This window comes from Lygodium microphyllum, chromosome 10, assembly GCF_053477565.2.
Source record: "Lygodium microphyllum isolate KBCC chromosome 10, Lygodium_microphyllum_v1.1.10, whole genome shotgun sequence".
Lineage (NCBI taxonomy): Eukaryota > Viridiplantae > Streptophyta > Polypodiopsida > Schizaeales > Lygodiaceae > Lygodium > Lygodium microphyllum.
The window spans coordinates 59178049-59195374 of NC_141144.1; the positions used below are offsets into that span (position 1 = coordinate 59178049).

At 41.5% G+C, this 17326-nt stretch overlaps 1 protein-coding gene across 2 annotated transcripts in view; it reads right to left on the reverse strand.

Moving 5' to 3' along the window:
- Positions 1-201: 201 nt before the first annotated feature.
- The window catches only part of HEN2 (RNA helicase, ATP-dependent, SK12/DOB1 protein), a 31996-nt gene continuing 14871 nt past the window's right edge, over positions 202-17326 (reverse strand). The window contains exons 10-14 of one of the 2 annotated variants that reach the window (XM_087686304.1): positions 2214-2367; positions 1970-2118; positions 1785-1877; positions 1598-1690; positions 202-1493 (exon numbers count right to left, since the gene is read on the reverse strand). In XM_087686304.1, coding sequence (XP_087542430.1) covers positions 1383-1493; positions 1598-1690; positions 1785-1877; positions 1970-2118; positions 2214-2367 — 600 coding nt within the window. In that variant the 3' untranslated portion in view covers positions 202-1382. The remainder of the gene's footprint in view (positions 1494-1597; positions 1691-1784; positions 1878-1969; positions 2119-2213; positions 2368-17326) is intronic. The other variant, XM_087686303.1, reaches the window with a different exon arrangement.

Consider the following 17326-nt stretch of genomic DNA (forward strand, 5'->3'; position numbering starts at 1 on the left):
AACGGAGAACTGCTTGCATACTAACTCTTTTCAACTGGAATTGTTGGCAGTCTCGAGATTACTTTCATGGGAAGACAAACATGAGCTCATACCAAATTTAACCACATGACCCATTTGGATGTGACTTTACTTGCGGAAGCCACCCTTGCCAATCATAATGTCTTCATATCGTTTCGTACTGCCAGGAGACTTTTCAAAATCCCTCGTGGATACCGTGATTTATGGAAACTGCTTTTGTTAGTGCTTCAGAGCAGGCAACCCTTTCCTGCCCTTGCTATCGATCGTCCTTGGCCGGACTGGGACCTTGCAGGTCGCTTGAGTTTGGAAAAGGCCTCAACTAATCAGGTGTACCATCTTCTGATTAAAGATCATCAATGGCTGGTTGTTAAAGCTAATACTGTATAGGGATTGCGGAAATCTCAGTCATGGTGGAAGGCAACGGTGATGGAGGGCTAGTTGAATAAGACACCTTTCAAATGCCTTGTGTTTCTTTGGAGGGTGATGATGGATGGTCTTCCTCTTGCCTCGGTCCTTTCCAAGCATCGAATCTCTAACGGCAATTGTTTCTTCTGCACCACTACTGTGGAATCGGCCCATCATCGATTTATTTCTTGCCCGCTTGCTAAGAATATCCGGTCGCTCTTGTCACAGGTTTGGCGAGCTGTGGTGGGGTTCTCACTAACCCCTTTCGATTGGGTTTTTGTGCGCCCAAAATACCCCACACTGGCACAGTTGCATATGAAAATCTTATTCCACTTTTTTAGATATTGGGGATGCTAGCACAATTGGACCACTCGGAATGCCTTTCTTTTTTATTCGGCCTCTAATGTACCGGGACACATTGCCAGGCTTAAAGGTCTCTTGCATTGGCAGATAGATCTCATTCGGCACTCGGACTTGCTCCCTCGGGAGGACTTACTTCCCTGGCATATGGCAATTTCCTCTGCGTCTTTGCCATGACTTGTGTAACTCTTTCGTGGCTTCGTACTGGGATTTTACACACGTTGGCTAGTTGCCCTCGTGTATCTTGTAATCATGTAAACTTGTACCTTTTTTTCGTAATTAATACAATTATCTTTTACCACAAAAAAAAAAAAGAGAGCATCATTTTACAAAGCAAAAGTTAGTTGAGTTCCTCAAAGCTTGTGGGGGGGATTAAGAAGATCAGATAGAATTGAGCAGATGGAAAGCTTTGCATTCCAGAACAGATACTCTAAGATCATGTAATCATCTGACTGATAAAATGACAGGGACCTACTTGAAATAGGAAGGCTGTGTGGAGCAGGTGGACTCCTTCAAAATCACACCAGTGTCGTGCATCCAACGAACGTTTTGCTTGCCAGGTCTTGTGAGAGGGTGTTGTCAGAACCATGCTAGATAAACTACAGATACAAGGAGTTTGCAAAAATAATTCCCCGTCGTATGCTTTCACTACCAGCAGCAAATTTTTCTTCTAAACCAGAGTCTCCGATGGCACGTGCAGCCTCCCGCAGCTTGAATAGTGACAAATTATTGTTAGTAAAGAACTAGCACCCTAGCAGAATAGACCAGACAGAACAACACCTCAATTTAGTGCACAATAAGGCTAGCCCTTTACCTGATTCAGGAACTCTTCCAGTCTCCTTGCCACACGAATGATACTGCCCTCAAAAATATCAGTCAAGGAGCAAATTTCAGCAAATGTTGCACCCTGTTGTACCACAGAAAAAGATTATGCACCAGTAACTGGGAGAATACACACAACAAAGGTATCCAAATCGATTGAAAGTAGTTTTAGCCCAAACCTTGGACCAGCTGTATATCACATCCATCAGGAATGGTTTAAAGTTTTGCACGTATTCTTCAGTATCAATATCCAATTTGCACTCACGTTGGATCTTGAGTAGAAAGAACAGCAGGAGTTAGAATTTTCATTCTAGTCCTAATCATCTCAAATCCAATATGCATCCCAGGGCTAAAGACCATGTACCTCAGCAATTCTCCTAGCAGTGTCTTGCATCCTGCGAAGTGGCATTGCAAGTTCGTTTTTCAAATGAACCTGCTCGTTTGATTTCTCTAGTGGCAAAAAGCAGCTTGAAAGAGCTACCAGTTGATGATGATCAAGCTCATTGAACAAACCTGGAGAAGAAAATGATGAGATCTTCAAGTTCAAAGTATATATACAACCTTTAAAATCCTACCAAAAATCTTAGAAGCTCAGTTGTATGTCATACCATTGAACATCAGCTCAGTGACGAGAAGCTCATCTGCGGTGTCTATCAGGCATGCAGCACGACCCTTCAATTGTACTACACCATCAGCATTAATATGACCAAGCCGCTTTAGCACTCTTGAACGGTTGCGAAGCTCCTCTCTAAACTTGTGAAGCTGCAGTTGTACAATTCTGGTGAGCATGAAATTAACGAGATAAAAACAATCAATATACTTTGAAATGAGAAATAACCAGATGATGTAACTTGACAAGGGTTGCACAAAAAACATGATTCTCCTGGGACCTGAAAATATACTAAAATAAATCACAAAAAGAACTAAAGGAAGAAGAGAACGCAGAAAACCTGGACACTGGAGACACACAGAATACTGCTGATCAGATTAACAATCACAAAACGGACTGAAAGGAAAGAGAGAACAGAGAAGACCTGGACATTAGAGACACAGCACACTACAATACAATGGGCAGGACTTACACAGCAGATTGGAAAGAAAACTCTCTCCCCATTGGGTCTCCCAATTAGGATGTTGGGAAGCTCTCTTCTCAACAGGGCTCCTGGAATGGCGGATCCAGTGTAGGTGGAGCCTGTAGCTCAGTGGATGAGAGCATGTGATTCATGGCATCGCAAGAAAACAAGATAATAGGATCAACAGATCCTCCTTACATAATCTCTAACTCTAATACAATCAAGTCCTCCTAAGAAGACACCTCAAGGCCCCAGAAGCCTGAATCAGATCTGAAACATGGTATTGTCAGGCTGAAAAGAAAGGAAACAGCCTTACCAAACTCTATAGAGAATCTGTCATGAAAATCCTCCTCAAAATGGCTGGAACAGGTCCAAACAGCTTTGCCTCTGGCTGAAAGCAACTGATGGAATTCTAGTACGAAAAAAACCTAGATCGGACTTCTGATGCAGAGGCACCCTCTTCACACAAGTAAGAAGCAGCTATCATATATCTTGAAACTTCATTGCGCATGTAATACAGAAGTAGTAATGATGTATATAGGGGTAAAGGATGCCAACAGCAAATCCACACCACACTCCAGCCCATTGCAATCTGCCGCATTCCTACCACTAGGTACAACACTTGTCTTATCCTAAACCAATCACTACTCAGCCTTTAATCACAAAGAATAATTTTGAGTGATCATCCACTAAAGGTGTGACACCAGCCAAGAAGTCAATGAAGACTATTGATCCTTGAAGCTGAGGAGGTTGCTTTGGATAGGTGGCCAACACAATCCAATCTATGCAACTTGACTGACTGACCTACCGTCTGAACGGCCAATCAGCTGCCACATAGCAGTCTAACCAAGCAACACTCGTGTCTGCCTCACATATATGATGTCATCAGTCTGTACCTTGTCCTAGCCAACTGCTTTGATATGGGAGCTGCCTAGCGTTGACCTTTAAAAATATTCCAAACTGATTAGCTCTTTAAAAAAAGCCCAAAATATGTAAATTACCAAAAGCTTCATTAAATTATGCACAGTTCTAGAGAGTTTTTGTGTCCCACATGCAAAACCCTAATTTGGGAGAATCCTTCTACAACTATAAATAGATAGGCTGACCACCATTCAGCCTCATGTATTGTCTTGCAGGTTTCAGCCATCATCCCTCTTCCACAATCCTAGAGAGTTTCTATGTCCCACAAGCAAAACCCTAATTTGGGAGAATAGTTCTACACCTATAAATAGATAGGCTGACCACCATTCAGCCCCATGTCTGGTCTTGTAGGTTTCAACCATCATCCCTCTTCCACCAGCTGTCCAACCCCTAGTAACTGCTACCATGTGATCTACAACTGTCGCCCAGCCTTCCACTGCTGCCCGTGATCAGCCGCCATCGTCTTCAGGTGGTCACATTGATGCATTTACCAATTCCAGTCCTAGAGACTACTGCATTCTAGTTTCCAGCCTCCTGTCCTTCTGCTAGCATTAGCCTGATTTGTGTTTGCATCTGCAACAGGCCATATTAGTGTTTTCAGCACTTTTCTTCATCAGCCTTTGCTCTGATTGGTGGTTAGTGCACTCCGGATCCATCTCCAGTGGGACAACACACAGCGACACCTCCCTCATCCTGCTCCCACGAGAGCCACCAGCTGATGGACAGCTCTACCCTTCATTTACAGCATTCATTTATTCACTTCATTGTATATTCTTTCCTTCATTTACAGCTCTACCCTTCATTTACAGCATTCATTTATTCACTTCAGAGTTCTCTTTCTTCTCTATTTGTGTTTGTGTTTTTGCATTTTATGTTTTGCATTTTGCATTTATTGCATTACTTCTTTCTTGAGTTATTTTGTTTCAATCATGCTTGTACATTCTATGTTTGCTCTATGCAAAACCTACTGTATCTTCACATAGTATCAAAATCGGTGCCCTTTTAAAGAGTATCCTGTGGTATTGTGGAGGCATGATTTTGTGCGAGAAATATGGATGACACCTAACCAATTCACAATGTCTCTGACTCCTTGGGATGTCTTATCAAGCTTCTCCATCACTCCAAGCCCTAAGGAGGCACTATGGACTCGATGAGGAAGATGACACTTCACGTTCACCTTCACTTTCTTCTCCTTTCCCGGACTTCATGATAGATGAGGAGTTAAAAGATTTCATGCACAAGTATGGTTCAACTTATCTCCCTTCTACTATCTTTTCTACTACATCCGAACTAGTTGGTGAGGCTAGCCACCTCTCCGATCAAGGAGACATACAAATTTTGGGATGATTGGCAAACCATATTCATCATCTCAGCCAAACCTAGTATGGGGTTCGTATAACCCCTTTGTGTCCTATGAATCAAAACCCTCCCTTATTTCTCCTTTTGGTGTGCAAAATCCGAACAATTTTTAGTATGTCAATTTTAAGGAGACTCTAGATGCAAATATACATATACAAGTATACTTGGAACTGTATCTTTTGTTTCTTTTTGTGCATAGAGTTAGCATTTCTCTTTCACATTTCCCTCCCACTCGACCCACATCTCCTAGATCTCTTTCTTTTGCATCCAATAATCTAGGATTTCACTCCACTTGTGCATTCAGCACGCTGGGAGTTGAGTCTTCCATCTTTGCTCCTATTTCCTCATCTGTCTCTACACCCCATGTCACCTAGTCTCAAGTGAATGCAACTTTGCACTCCGGTACATCATTAGGGGGAATGCCATCCCTACCACACCTATAAGTGAGCACATCTGTTCATCCTGGAATGGCAGTGATGGTTATCCCCCTCAACACTCACCTCCTCATATATCGGCCTCTCAAATGCAAGATTTCCATCCTCTACTTATGGTGCGCCTTCATGTACTCCATAGGTCACTCCCACAAAGGATTTCCATCCTCTACCCCACGTGTCCCTATCCCTCCTCCATGGGCTACTCATGCGATCACCATGCCCAAACCTAGTCAATCCATCCCACTTTTGAATCCACTCTGCACACTTCACGCATGCATAGTGGGCATACTAGGATTACTTCCCAAGTGTACTCCACTCAACTACCCTACCCACCCTACTCACCTTACCCATCTTATGGCACTACCACTCCTATTGGTACGGCCAAGAATGCATTCACAGATAAGACTTGTTTTAATAGATCCAATTTCACCACTTGGTCGAACTTTATGCAACAAGTGCTTGAATCTTAGGCTCTTTGGGACCTAGTTGTTTGTCTAGAGCCTATGTTGAACCTTTGACTTACCCTGATTACATCTGTCAATGGAGCCTTTGTTGAACCTTTGATTGACTTACCCTGATTACATCTGTCAATGGAGAGCCTATGTTGAACCTTTGATTGACTTACCCTGATTACATCTGTCAATGGAGAGCCCGCAATACCACAACCATTGTTGAGCTAATGCAAGGGTTGCTTCATAAGTTCCTCTCTTAGTTACAACATTTTTCCCTTGTATCTAAGCATTGAAATCATCTCATTGACCACTATGCTGCGCAAGATCGCACTTGACATATCAATCTTGACTTTGAGCTTCAAGAGATTTCCATTAAGGAAAGGGATGGTCTAAAAGTCAACTCGTTGAATGTAGACATTTACTTGCTAAGCTTGCCACCACTAGCTCACTAGTGTCAAATGACAATCTTTTTTTTTTAACAAGCTTCTTGAAAAGTACTTCCACTTCATCCAATGCATCCTCTCATCACCCTGATTGCCAACCTTCTATGAATTCGAATGTCAGTTATTGCATTACACAAGACTGCATGACCAAACAAGAATTCCTCCCACACTCTTATTCAAAGAGAGGGCTGGTTGCCTCTTCTTTGCAAGGAAAAACCGAAGGTGGCAAGAACTCTCAAGATGCGAAGGAAACTCAAAATAGGGATAGCACCCCTTCCTTAGACAGAACTAGAGAATCTAAACCCATTTCGCAATAACTCTCTAAAAACAATAGGTTTTGCACACACTATCAAAGATCGAGCCATGTGAACAAGGAGTGTCATACCAAGGTCCAGGTTCTCCCACCTAGAAAACCACAGCAAACTGCTGCAACTACATCCACTCCTGTTGGATTATCCACTAGGGTTATGCCTCCCACTACTACCCCTTCTACTCCTCCTCGCACAATTGGTGCTAGATATGTGCCACATAAACAGCCTCAGCAACCCATATCTTTCACTAACCCTAAAGGATTACTCATTGTATTGAGCTTAAACTTCATTGCCCACTGATTAGCTCTTTAAAACAACCCCAAAATAATAAATTATCAAAAGTTTAATTAAACAAGGAACGGTTCTAGAGAGTTTCTATGCCCCACATGTAAAACCCTAATTTGGGAGGATCCTTCCACATCTATAAATAGATAGGCTGCCCACCAATCTGTCCCACTTCTTATCTTGGAGATTTCATCCCATCAGCCCTTTTCTATTAGTTGTCTAGCCCCCAACAATTGCTACTATGTGGTCTATAGCTATCGCCCAACCTCCCACTACCACCCAATGATCAACTTCCATCATCTACATCAGGTCGTTTTTGTGTTTTCAATACTTTTATTCATCAGCCTCTACTCTGATTGGTGATTGGAACACTCGGGATCCATCTCCAATAGGTGATACACATCAACGCCTCCATTAGCCCGCTCCCACGAGAGCCACCCGCCATTGGACAACTTTGCCCTTAACCATTCTATACATTCTCTAATTCATTTCTAATATTGATTCATTCACTTTAGAGTTCTTATTCTTCACTATTTGCGTTTGCGTTTTTATGTTTGCATTTTGCGTTTTAGTTTTGCACGTCACTGTCTAAGTCTTTGTGTTTTAGTCATGGCCAGAGTATCCAGTGGCTATCATGGAGTGCTTGGTTTTGTGCGAGATACGTGAATGACATGTATCTAATTCACGATTACTCAAACGACTCCATCTTCAGATCCTCTGATGCTTTCTCTAGCTACTCCTTTAATGGAGTCCCTGCAAAGGCATTATGGTCTTGATTTGGAGGATAACACTCCTACTAACCTTTCTTGTAGGGATCACTCATCGAGTCCCAACTCTTCTTCGCCTCATAATCCTTCAAAAGGTTTATCTCAGTAGGAGCACTCTACTAACAAGATTGGTTACCGCTTAGTTGAGGAAAGACTCTCCACTCACGACACAACCAAAAGTTCAAACTCTTCATAATCAAGCCCAATGGCAAATTGGTATAATCCATTTTTTGTTTTGTCTATATTACAATTTACTACTACTATTATATAGGAACCAACTACAAGTCTCCATGGAGACCCAAATTGGTACCGATATGGTTTAAAGAAAACTCTATGTTAAGATATGTTCCACAATGTAATCCTTCCTTTATTTCATTTGAGTATGAGTTTGGTGCTTCGCATTCATTGTCTTTGAGGCACATCAAGGTTTTGGGCAATCACTAGATACTCAGAAATATTCTACTCTGCACCCTGGTACATCGTTAGTAGAAATGCCACCCTTTAACATTGTGCTTTACACACACCTGCAAGTGTGTTACTCTTTGTCCTCCGGTCCTATTGTACCACCCTTCTTGGATGCTTAAACGCATGATATCAGAGTGCAGCGATGCGGAAGCGTAGGACATAGACTGAGAGAGTGAACATAAGAGAGAGAGAGAGAGACAGAGACAGAGACAGAGACAAAGAGAGAGAAGGAGACAGTGTAAACGCAAAAAATCTGCAATGTAGTATGTTGTATAAGAGTACAGAAAATTACACAGGGGCAAAGGAAATATCTGCATGTGTCTCCGACTTGATGACCTCGATCTCCGACAGCCCGAGCACAATCTGTCTCAGCCAACAAATCTCAAGACCAGAATCTGAAGTGAATGAACGGAAGTGTGCACCAGGAGCTGGCTATTTATAGCCAGGAAAAGAGCAATCACCAGCAGCAGGTCGGCTGCACTGCACCTCAAAAAGTGCAAAATCTGTCCAAATACCCATAAAAAGTAGCGCATGTACCTAATGTTCCACTTGACGCCTGTACGCTGCCTGCACAGAGAGTAAACTGTCTGACTGCTGACGTGTCCTCTACCATACGACCGTCCAGGAAATGCTAACACCCCCTCTCAGATCCTGGACGGGTCAAAAGATTGAGGGATCTGGAATCCTGCCAAAGAAGAGTCTGGGAAAGTGCCTTCGTAAACAAATCTGCAAGATTATCCTTCGTCTTGCAGTGCTCGACATCGATGGTCCCATCCAAAAGCTTCTCCCGACTGAAGTGATAATGGATCTCAATATACTTCGTCTGGGCACAGAATACAAGATTCCGCACCAAGGCAATCCAACTCTAGTTGCCGCACTGCAGAAGAGTAGGACGAGGCTAGGGGCAGCCAAACTCTTCCAACAATCTCCCAAACCACACAACCTCACATGTGGTGGACGACGCACCCCGATACTTCACCTCAATAGAGGAAAGGGCTACCGTGGGTTGCTTCTTGCTACTCCAAGAGATAACACCTGTACCCAAGGTAAAACGGTAACCTGTAGTAGACCATTAGTAGTCCACATCACCAGCCCAATCCGAGTCACTTCAACTTGCAAGAACGAGATCTGAAGCATTTGCACCTGCTGGATAAGAAATCCCTAAGTATTGCTATTGTTTCTGCCTGGCAACTAACTGCTGATCATTTGCACTATTGTCGTACAACCTGCCACATCAATAGACTACTGCGTTTGCAGGCTTCAGCTACCGCCCTAACAATTTTCTCTCTTACTGCAGTCGCTGCAGTCTTTCTCTCACCTGTCAGTTGTTGTCTACAGTTTTCTCTCTCCTCACATCTACGTTTTTAGTCATTCTCTCTCCTGCAAGCTGTCCTGTCTGCGTTTTTAGTCTCTCTCTCCTCACTATTGTCTGCATCAGATCCAGCTTCTCACTGCTGCATTTGCCAGTGTTCAACATCCGGAGGCTGCCTTGCTGCAATTCGGGATCCGTTCAGAGTACGACATACTCTCCAGCTCATTACCCTTGCCATGATCCTTGAGATACAGGAGTTCAAGGTTCAGTATTCATTCATTGCATAGTGTGTTTGTTGCATGAGCATTGTATTATTAGTAGTCATATCATTTCATTTATTAACTGTGTTCATTGTCTCTGAGTTACCCTAACCCTAACCCTAACTGTGTTCTTTTATCAATCTGTGCTTTGTCGTACGGTTTCTGTTTATGCTTCTATGTTAGGGTATTTTCTTTACATGGTATCAGAGCCCGGTACTCTCTAAGAAACCTAGGCCTTTGATCTGAGAGCTCTTCGCAAGAAGTAAGAACAACAGTAGGTTCAAATGACTTCGAACACATCAACACCGATTCTGTCTCCAGAACAGCCTATGCCGAGAACCGAGCTAGAGTGGGCCAATCAGCTTGCTCCACAAAGTTCCGACGTGGTGGAAGACACATCTGCGTACATGGAAGAAAAGATATGCAAGCTGACCTCTGAAGAATATAAACTGATCATAGCCTATCGACGAAAGAAGATTGAAGAGCTCGACCAAAGGATTGCCCTTCAAGAAAAGCTTCTGAATGAAGGTATGCATGATTTTCACTCTTCATATGTTGCGTGTAAGTCCGATGATGTTGCAGGGCTGTCGAGACCTCCATCAGAGATGGGCCCCCCTCTTGGAGAGCAAGATCCGGAGTATTTTTCATTTTTTCAGACTCTTCCGTCCTCTCCAATGCAAGGTACTTTTGATTCGTCTTTCGTGCCTTCTTTTTTTACCTCTTCTCTTTTGCTATATACTGGTAGAGATCATGTGGAAGAAAGAGTCCAGTCTATTGACTACGGAAAAGGTCCTCTTGAGGACCAATTCTTGTATGTTAACACACATCACGGGGATTATAAGAAAAAGTCAGGTACCTCTTCTTCTGCCCTTCCTTCTTTTCCGTCTACTTCACATAATCAAAACGAATTTGGTGTTCCTTTCACTTCATTACATGGTGTATCATTATCTTCACAGTTTTATTTTCAGTCTTTAAATGATAAAAATGAGCAAAAAGAATATGCACCTCATACACCTCACTTTCAAAATCCACCCATCCCACCACATTCTTCCACTGCTTCACCACTTCCATTTAGACCATTTACATTTCCATTTCAGACACCTCATATCGCACCGCACATCACACCGGGGGGCTATGGAAACATAGGCACATCCTTTAGGACCTCATCCTTCCCTCAGCTGGGTAGTGTTTCCCCTACCTCATACACACTTTCGGGATCATTGCAAACTGGGTATCACACTCAGTCTCTCCCGATTGTGGATCAATTGCCTACACAATTTGCCTCCATGGCATTGCCTAGTGAACCTTCTAGTCATACTGTTGTATCCCAGTCTTACTTGGGACAAGGCTACCATGTCCTAGTGCCTCCACCTACACCGGCACCTTATGGAAACATTCATGTTCTAGTGCCTTCGCATCAATCGGCACTCATTAGACACTCACAACCTACTTCCGCCTACCCACCTCTTCCCCCTCCCTCTTACTCTTATCAAATACACCCACCTCCACCATCTTTCCCACCATCATCTTACACCACCTACTCGAAATCTCATGGTTCTAGCTCATCTTCTGCCAAGAATGCATTTAATGACGAGAGTCGTTTTACAGGTCAAGTTTTACTACTTCTATTACCTCATATTTTGTTATCCACTTATTATTTTCTTACACACACACACAAAAAAAAAAAACATTGATTTGGAGGTTTGTTGGTCAGTTTTGACAGCAAAAGCCACTTGGATTAGCGGAGGATCAGAGGATCTCGACAGTACTTCTTCCATTTGCAATATACGATAAAAATCTACCAAAAGGGGTGCTAGTTTTATGGTCAACAAGGTGTTCAATGTCCAAGATCAAAGTGGTAAGTGTGCATTTGAAGTTTACGTGACTTTTATGCTTGCTGTAATTAGTGCTTAATCAAGTTATTTACCACCCTATCCGAGGAGGAAGGTTGGTTTCATGGTTCCATCACCAAGATACCACTCAATCCCTTGATTTGATGGGCCCAAGGCACCTGATTGCAAGCCAAAGATTTATGCTAGTGCTGATTTTTGTTCTCACCTGAGAAATTACAGTAATATGTCTTCATATAGTGAGATGAATCAAGCAGTGATGATGCCTCTCAATATAACATTCACATAGAAATGAAGGATATGCAATGCTTGATCTTGGACAAGGCTCAGACCATGGACAACAAGTTGAAAATATTCCTATTGGGTAAGACGTAGAGGATCTCAATTGTACTTCTTCCATTTGCAATATAAGAAAAAGAAATACCAAAAGGGGTGCCAGTTTTGCAGCCAAGAGGGTATCCAATGTCCAAGATTAAAGTGGTAAAGTTAGCATTTTCAATTTACATGAATTCTATGCTTGTTGTAATTAGTGCTTAATCAAGTTATTTACCACCCTATCCAAGGAGAAAGCATGATTTCACTTATTTGTTAGTGCAATTAATTTTTTGAGCACTGGAATAATTATTGAATTGATGTTCACAATTAATATTTTAAAAATTAATTTAATAAGTTGAATAATGCTGAAAAATGACATTAGAAAGCTACCACTTAACAAAACTTGGCCATGCAAGTGAGAAAAACGTTTTTAGGGACTAGTGAAAGTCTATTCCAGCCATTATGAGAGAGAAAGAGGTTGTTACAAAGCAAGGAGAGATTGCTAATATAATTTGCAACCACCAAGGATCAATCCTACAAAATATGATAGTAGTTTGGAGCCCTCCAAGAGCAAGTGATAGTAGCTCTTAAGGTCCTTCTGGTATAGATGACAGTATACAAGAGGAGGCAGCAATCTTTCTAGTGGTCAGCTGTAGATGACAGCTTTCAGGGCTGTTTGAGCAAGGCAGCAATAGCTTTTCAACGTTTCTCACAATGAAACTCGGAAATTTCTCTCTCTGCAACATTCTCTTGCATCCCGAACATTTCTCAAGTTATCTCAACATTTTTCAGCAGTTTGAGACATCAAAGGAAGAGATTTCAATCAATCTTTATTATAAACCCTAGTTTATAGTAGAAATTTGGGTTTTGACAGCCACCTCGAGATGCATACTCAAAATTGAGGACCTAAGACTTGAATTCCAACAACTAATATTGAGGAATTTCAAGGAGATTCAAAAGGCTAGCTAGTCAATATCAAATTGGGAGCTGAACTTGTCTTTCGAGGAGCAAGGTGAAGGCCAAACCCCAAGCAAAGAGGCAAATTGGTTTGGAAACTTGTTGGTCAGTTTTGACAGCAAGAGGCACTTGGATTAGCAGAGATCAGAGAATCTCAATTGTACTCCTTCCATTTGCAATATGAAAAAAATTTACCAAAAGAGGTATCAAATTTGCAGCCAACAAGATATCAAATGTCCAAGATTAAAGTGGTAAAGTTGATATTTTCAGTTTACATGAATTTTATACTTATTATAATTAGTGCTTAGTCAAGTTATTTACCACCCTATCCAAGGAGAAAGCTTGGTTTCACTTATTTGCTCGTGCAATTAATTTTTTGAGTACTCGAATAATTATCGAATTAATGTTCACAATTAATATTTTAAAAATTAATTTAATAAGTTGAATAATTCTGAAAAATGACATTAGAAGGCTACCACTTAACAAAACTTGGCCATGCAAGTGAGAAAAACGTTTTTAGGGGCTAGTGAAAGTCTATTCCAGCCATTACGAGAGAGAAAGAGATTGTTACAAAGCAAGGAGAGATTGCTAATGTAATTTGTAACCACAAGGGATCAATCCTACAAAATGTGATAGTAGTTTAGAGCCCTCCAAGAGCAAGTGATAGTAGCCCTTAAGATCCTTTTAGTACAGATGACAGCATACAAGAGGAGACAACAATCTTTCTAGTGGTCCCAAGCTGTAGATGACAGCTTTCAGGGCTGTTTGAGCAAGGCAACAATAGCTTTTCAGCGTTTCTCACAATGAAACTCGGAAATTTCTCTCTCTACAACATTCTCTCGCATCCCCAAACATTTCTCAAGTTATCCCAACATTTTTCAACAATTTGAGACATCAAAGGAAGAGATTTTAATCAATCTTTGTTGTAAACCCTAGTTTATAATAGAAATTTGGATCTTGACAGCCACCTCGAGATACATACTCAAAATTGAGGGTCTAGGACTTAAATTCCAACAGCTAATATTGAGGAATTTCAAGGAGATTCAAAAGCCTAGCTAGCCAATATCAAATTAGGAGCTGAATTTGTCTTTCAAGGAGCAAGGTGAAGGCCAATCCCCAAGCAAAAGGGCAAATCGGTTTGGAGGCTTACTGGTCAGTTTTAAGAGTAAGAGGCACTTGGATTAGGAGAGGAGATCAGAGAATCTCAATTGTACTCCTTCCATTTGCAATATAAGAAAAGAAATACTTAAAGGGATGTCAATTTTGCAGCCAATAGGATATCCAATGTCCAAGATTAAAGTGGTAAAGTTGGCATTTTCAATTTACATGAATTTTATGGTTGTTGTGATTAGTGCTTAATCAAGTTATTTACCACCCTATCCAAGGAGAAAGCTTGCTTCCTTCCAAGTTACCCCTTGGCATCCCTTCTTTGTTTGCAACTCCTACCCCTCCTCCCAACCCTTCACCCTCTCCCCTTTCACCCTTGACGACTCCTTTGTCGACTACTTCATCATTGAGTAATCCTGCCCCTTCCACGTCTCCTCAAGTTTCCTCTCGCGAAGGATTGAGCTGTCAAAGAGAGAGCTCTCTTCATCAGGTAAGAAGCACCCGCCTTTCCTTAGTGAGAGGGAGTCCCTTCCACAAATAGGTGCTTTATAAGTGTTGCAAGCTTCTCGGTGTTCTTCGCAGCAAGATGAGCCTATCACTGTTTCTCGATGGTATTTGTAACCAGCCTTCCTTTTGTGGATGGGTGGTAAATCCCTGATTACAACTTAATTACACCAGCAAACAATAAATGCAAATCTAAAAATACAAATTCACCTACTGATCTTGGACAATGCACAACCGATTGGCCCCAAAATTGGTGTGACCAGCAAGTCTTCAATCTATTTTGCTCCTTAATTCAAGCACTAAAATTGGCCTTCACTCACTTCATAGATGATGGAAATTCCCCAAATTCAATGGCTAGCTAGTCCTCCACTTGAATTTGGCAGAAATTCACCTTCTGCCCTGAAAAATCCAAGTCTTGGAGCTTCCAATTTTTGACACGCTTCTCGAGGCTGCTGCTAAACCCTAATTTCTGCTGTAAATTAGGGTCTACAGTAGAGAAATTTGCAATTTCTCAGCCTCCAAGGATCCAAATGCTGAGATCTTCGAAGCAAGACTGTGAAATGGCTGGGAGATGAGAGAGAGAGTTGTAGAGAGAGAAAATTCAGAGTTTTGTCGTGAAGAATGACTAAAAATCAGTCAAATGCAGATACTGCCCTGCCAAACAGATACTGCCCTGCCAAACAGCATGTAGATGCAAAGAACTGAAGAAAATCAGTCAGTTACTGCAGCTGCCCTATCTCAAAAACTTGTAGATGCTGTCACCTGCTATTGATTGGTCTTCTCCTGTCCCTAGCTGCCTCAAAAGTTCCTCCAATGGCTACCAATCAAACCAGTAGCATCTCCTCCCTCACTCTTGCAGGCTAAATACACCAAAAATGCCTCTTTCCAACCTCTAAATACGTTTTTCAGTCTTACATGGGCATTTTTGACAAGTGGTAGCCTTTCCAAAGGGTTTTTTTAGTATTATCAATATTTAAATATTAATTTTTAATCTTTAAATACTGAAAATTAATCTAATAATTATTTTGATACCCTGAAAAATAATCTAACTGGTCAATAATTAAATTGGTGTCACAACTCTATAGAAACAGAATTTGTATCCTTTTTCATTAATTTGTCTATATAATGATTTATTAAATTTATTTCCTTTGCACTAATTAGATATAAAGAAAAGTGCATTGGAGCCGGCCACTGATGAGTGGTCACAAGTTATGGTTTACCCACACGGTGGGTTACAGAAAAGATAGTTCACACTTCCACCTATATGGCCCGATTGGGCGCCTGTGACCAAAACTCACGCATATCAAGGTTAGACTCGCACACAGAAAGGATTGATGCCTTGAAGTGTGGGCTAGATCCACTAGAACAAACAGTTACAATCAACAAGATGGCATGATCATGAAATGCTTGTATAATGTCCATGTGTGGGCTGAAAGCTTGAAATGCACATTTCTTTGCATAGGAAAGTCACATGAAGATTCTGATACCGTTTTTGCAATGTACACGGAAAAAGCTTTTATATGACACCCATATTGGGGGGGTCCCTAAATTTTAGGAGATCCCTAAATTTTAGGAGCCTCGAATTAGCCTAAAAATGCTAGTCCTAAAAAATAGGGATGTCATTCTAAAAATAGTAAGTTCTGTACTCTGATTGTGCTTACTAAATTTCGTTGTTTCTATTCTTGACAATATTCAGTCCAAAAAAGAAGGCCATAAAGAAGAGACAAGTGTCAAGACACTTGTCACATAAGTTTCCAAGTGTCCCACCACTTATCACATCTCATGACATGTGGCTGGACACCTATCTTGTGCTACTCCACTTTCCCCTTTTGTACTAGCTCTTCCCTCTCCTATAAATAAGAGCTCGTTTTTCTTCATTCATCGTCATTTTTCTTTCTTGTAAACTCATGTACAGCACCCACAGATAGCCAGAAACTGGCCCCATCCATCCCCATCATCATCCCCTACTTCTCCATTATCAAATTCCTCCATATTCCCTCTTCTATCACTGCTGTTTTACAAGACATCAAGCCTGTAAATTCATTACAGCACCTCCTTCTCAAGCTCTTTCTTCCATTTTAGCAATAAGAAGCAAGCCCTATCCATGTACTACTGTTCAACGATAAAGAAAGGCTGATTTCCCCTCTTTCTTCTCTCATACTGTAAAGAAATCAGTTGCATAATAGATAACGCATGTGTATTTGTACATCTTTGCATGATCTTGTGAGAGTGAGAATTACTTCTCCTCACTCTCAGGTTGATTGTAACTGAGCTCTTCCCTAAGGGACTTGGATTGAGCAGAAATACATTCCTTCCGGGGGAGGGGGAGGGGGAGGGGGGGGGGGGGGGGGGGGGGGGGGGGAGGGGAGGGGGGGTTGCCTATCTTCAACCCTCAATCTTGTCTCCATTACTTTTACATTTTTATGTCTGTAATTTTGTGAGTAATTTTCATTTTCAACTTTAAGTGTTCATTCTCTTTTATATTAAATCTCAAAAACAAGCGAATATCATAATTGTTAAGCATACTACGTTGTTCGGGGCGTTTACAGTGGTATCAGAGCTTTGGCTCGGTCCTCACCCCAACACTAGAAGTGCTTACAATTATAAGTGTGTTTGTTTTCAGCCCTTGCATTGAGTGCTTGAGCATATTTTTTTCTTAAGAGTCTCAATGGATCAGTCGAGTGCTATCCTTCAAGCCATTCAAAGTCTTAGAGAGGAGAATCAGCAAATTCGTGACCAACTTCTCAAACTAGAAAAAGTTGAGAATCCCAAAGAATTCAAGGAAAGAATCCCATCCGCTTCAAGGAGACAAAGCCATACCAATGAAAGGAGCCGATCAAGAAGTCCAACTAGTTCTAAGAGGCAGTCCCATTCTACTTCAAGACAAAGAAAGAGATCGCGTCGAA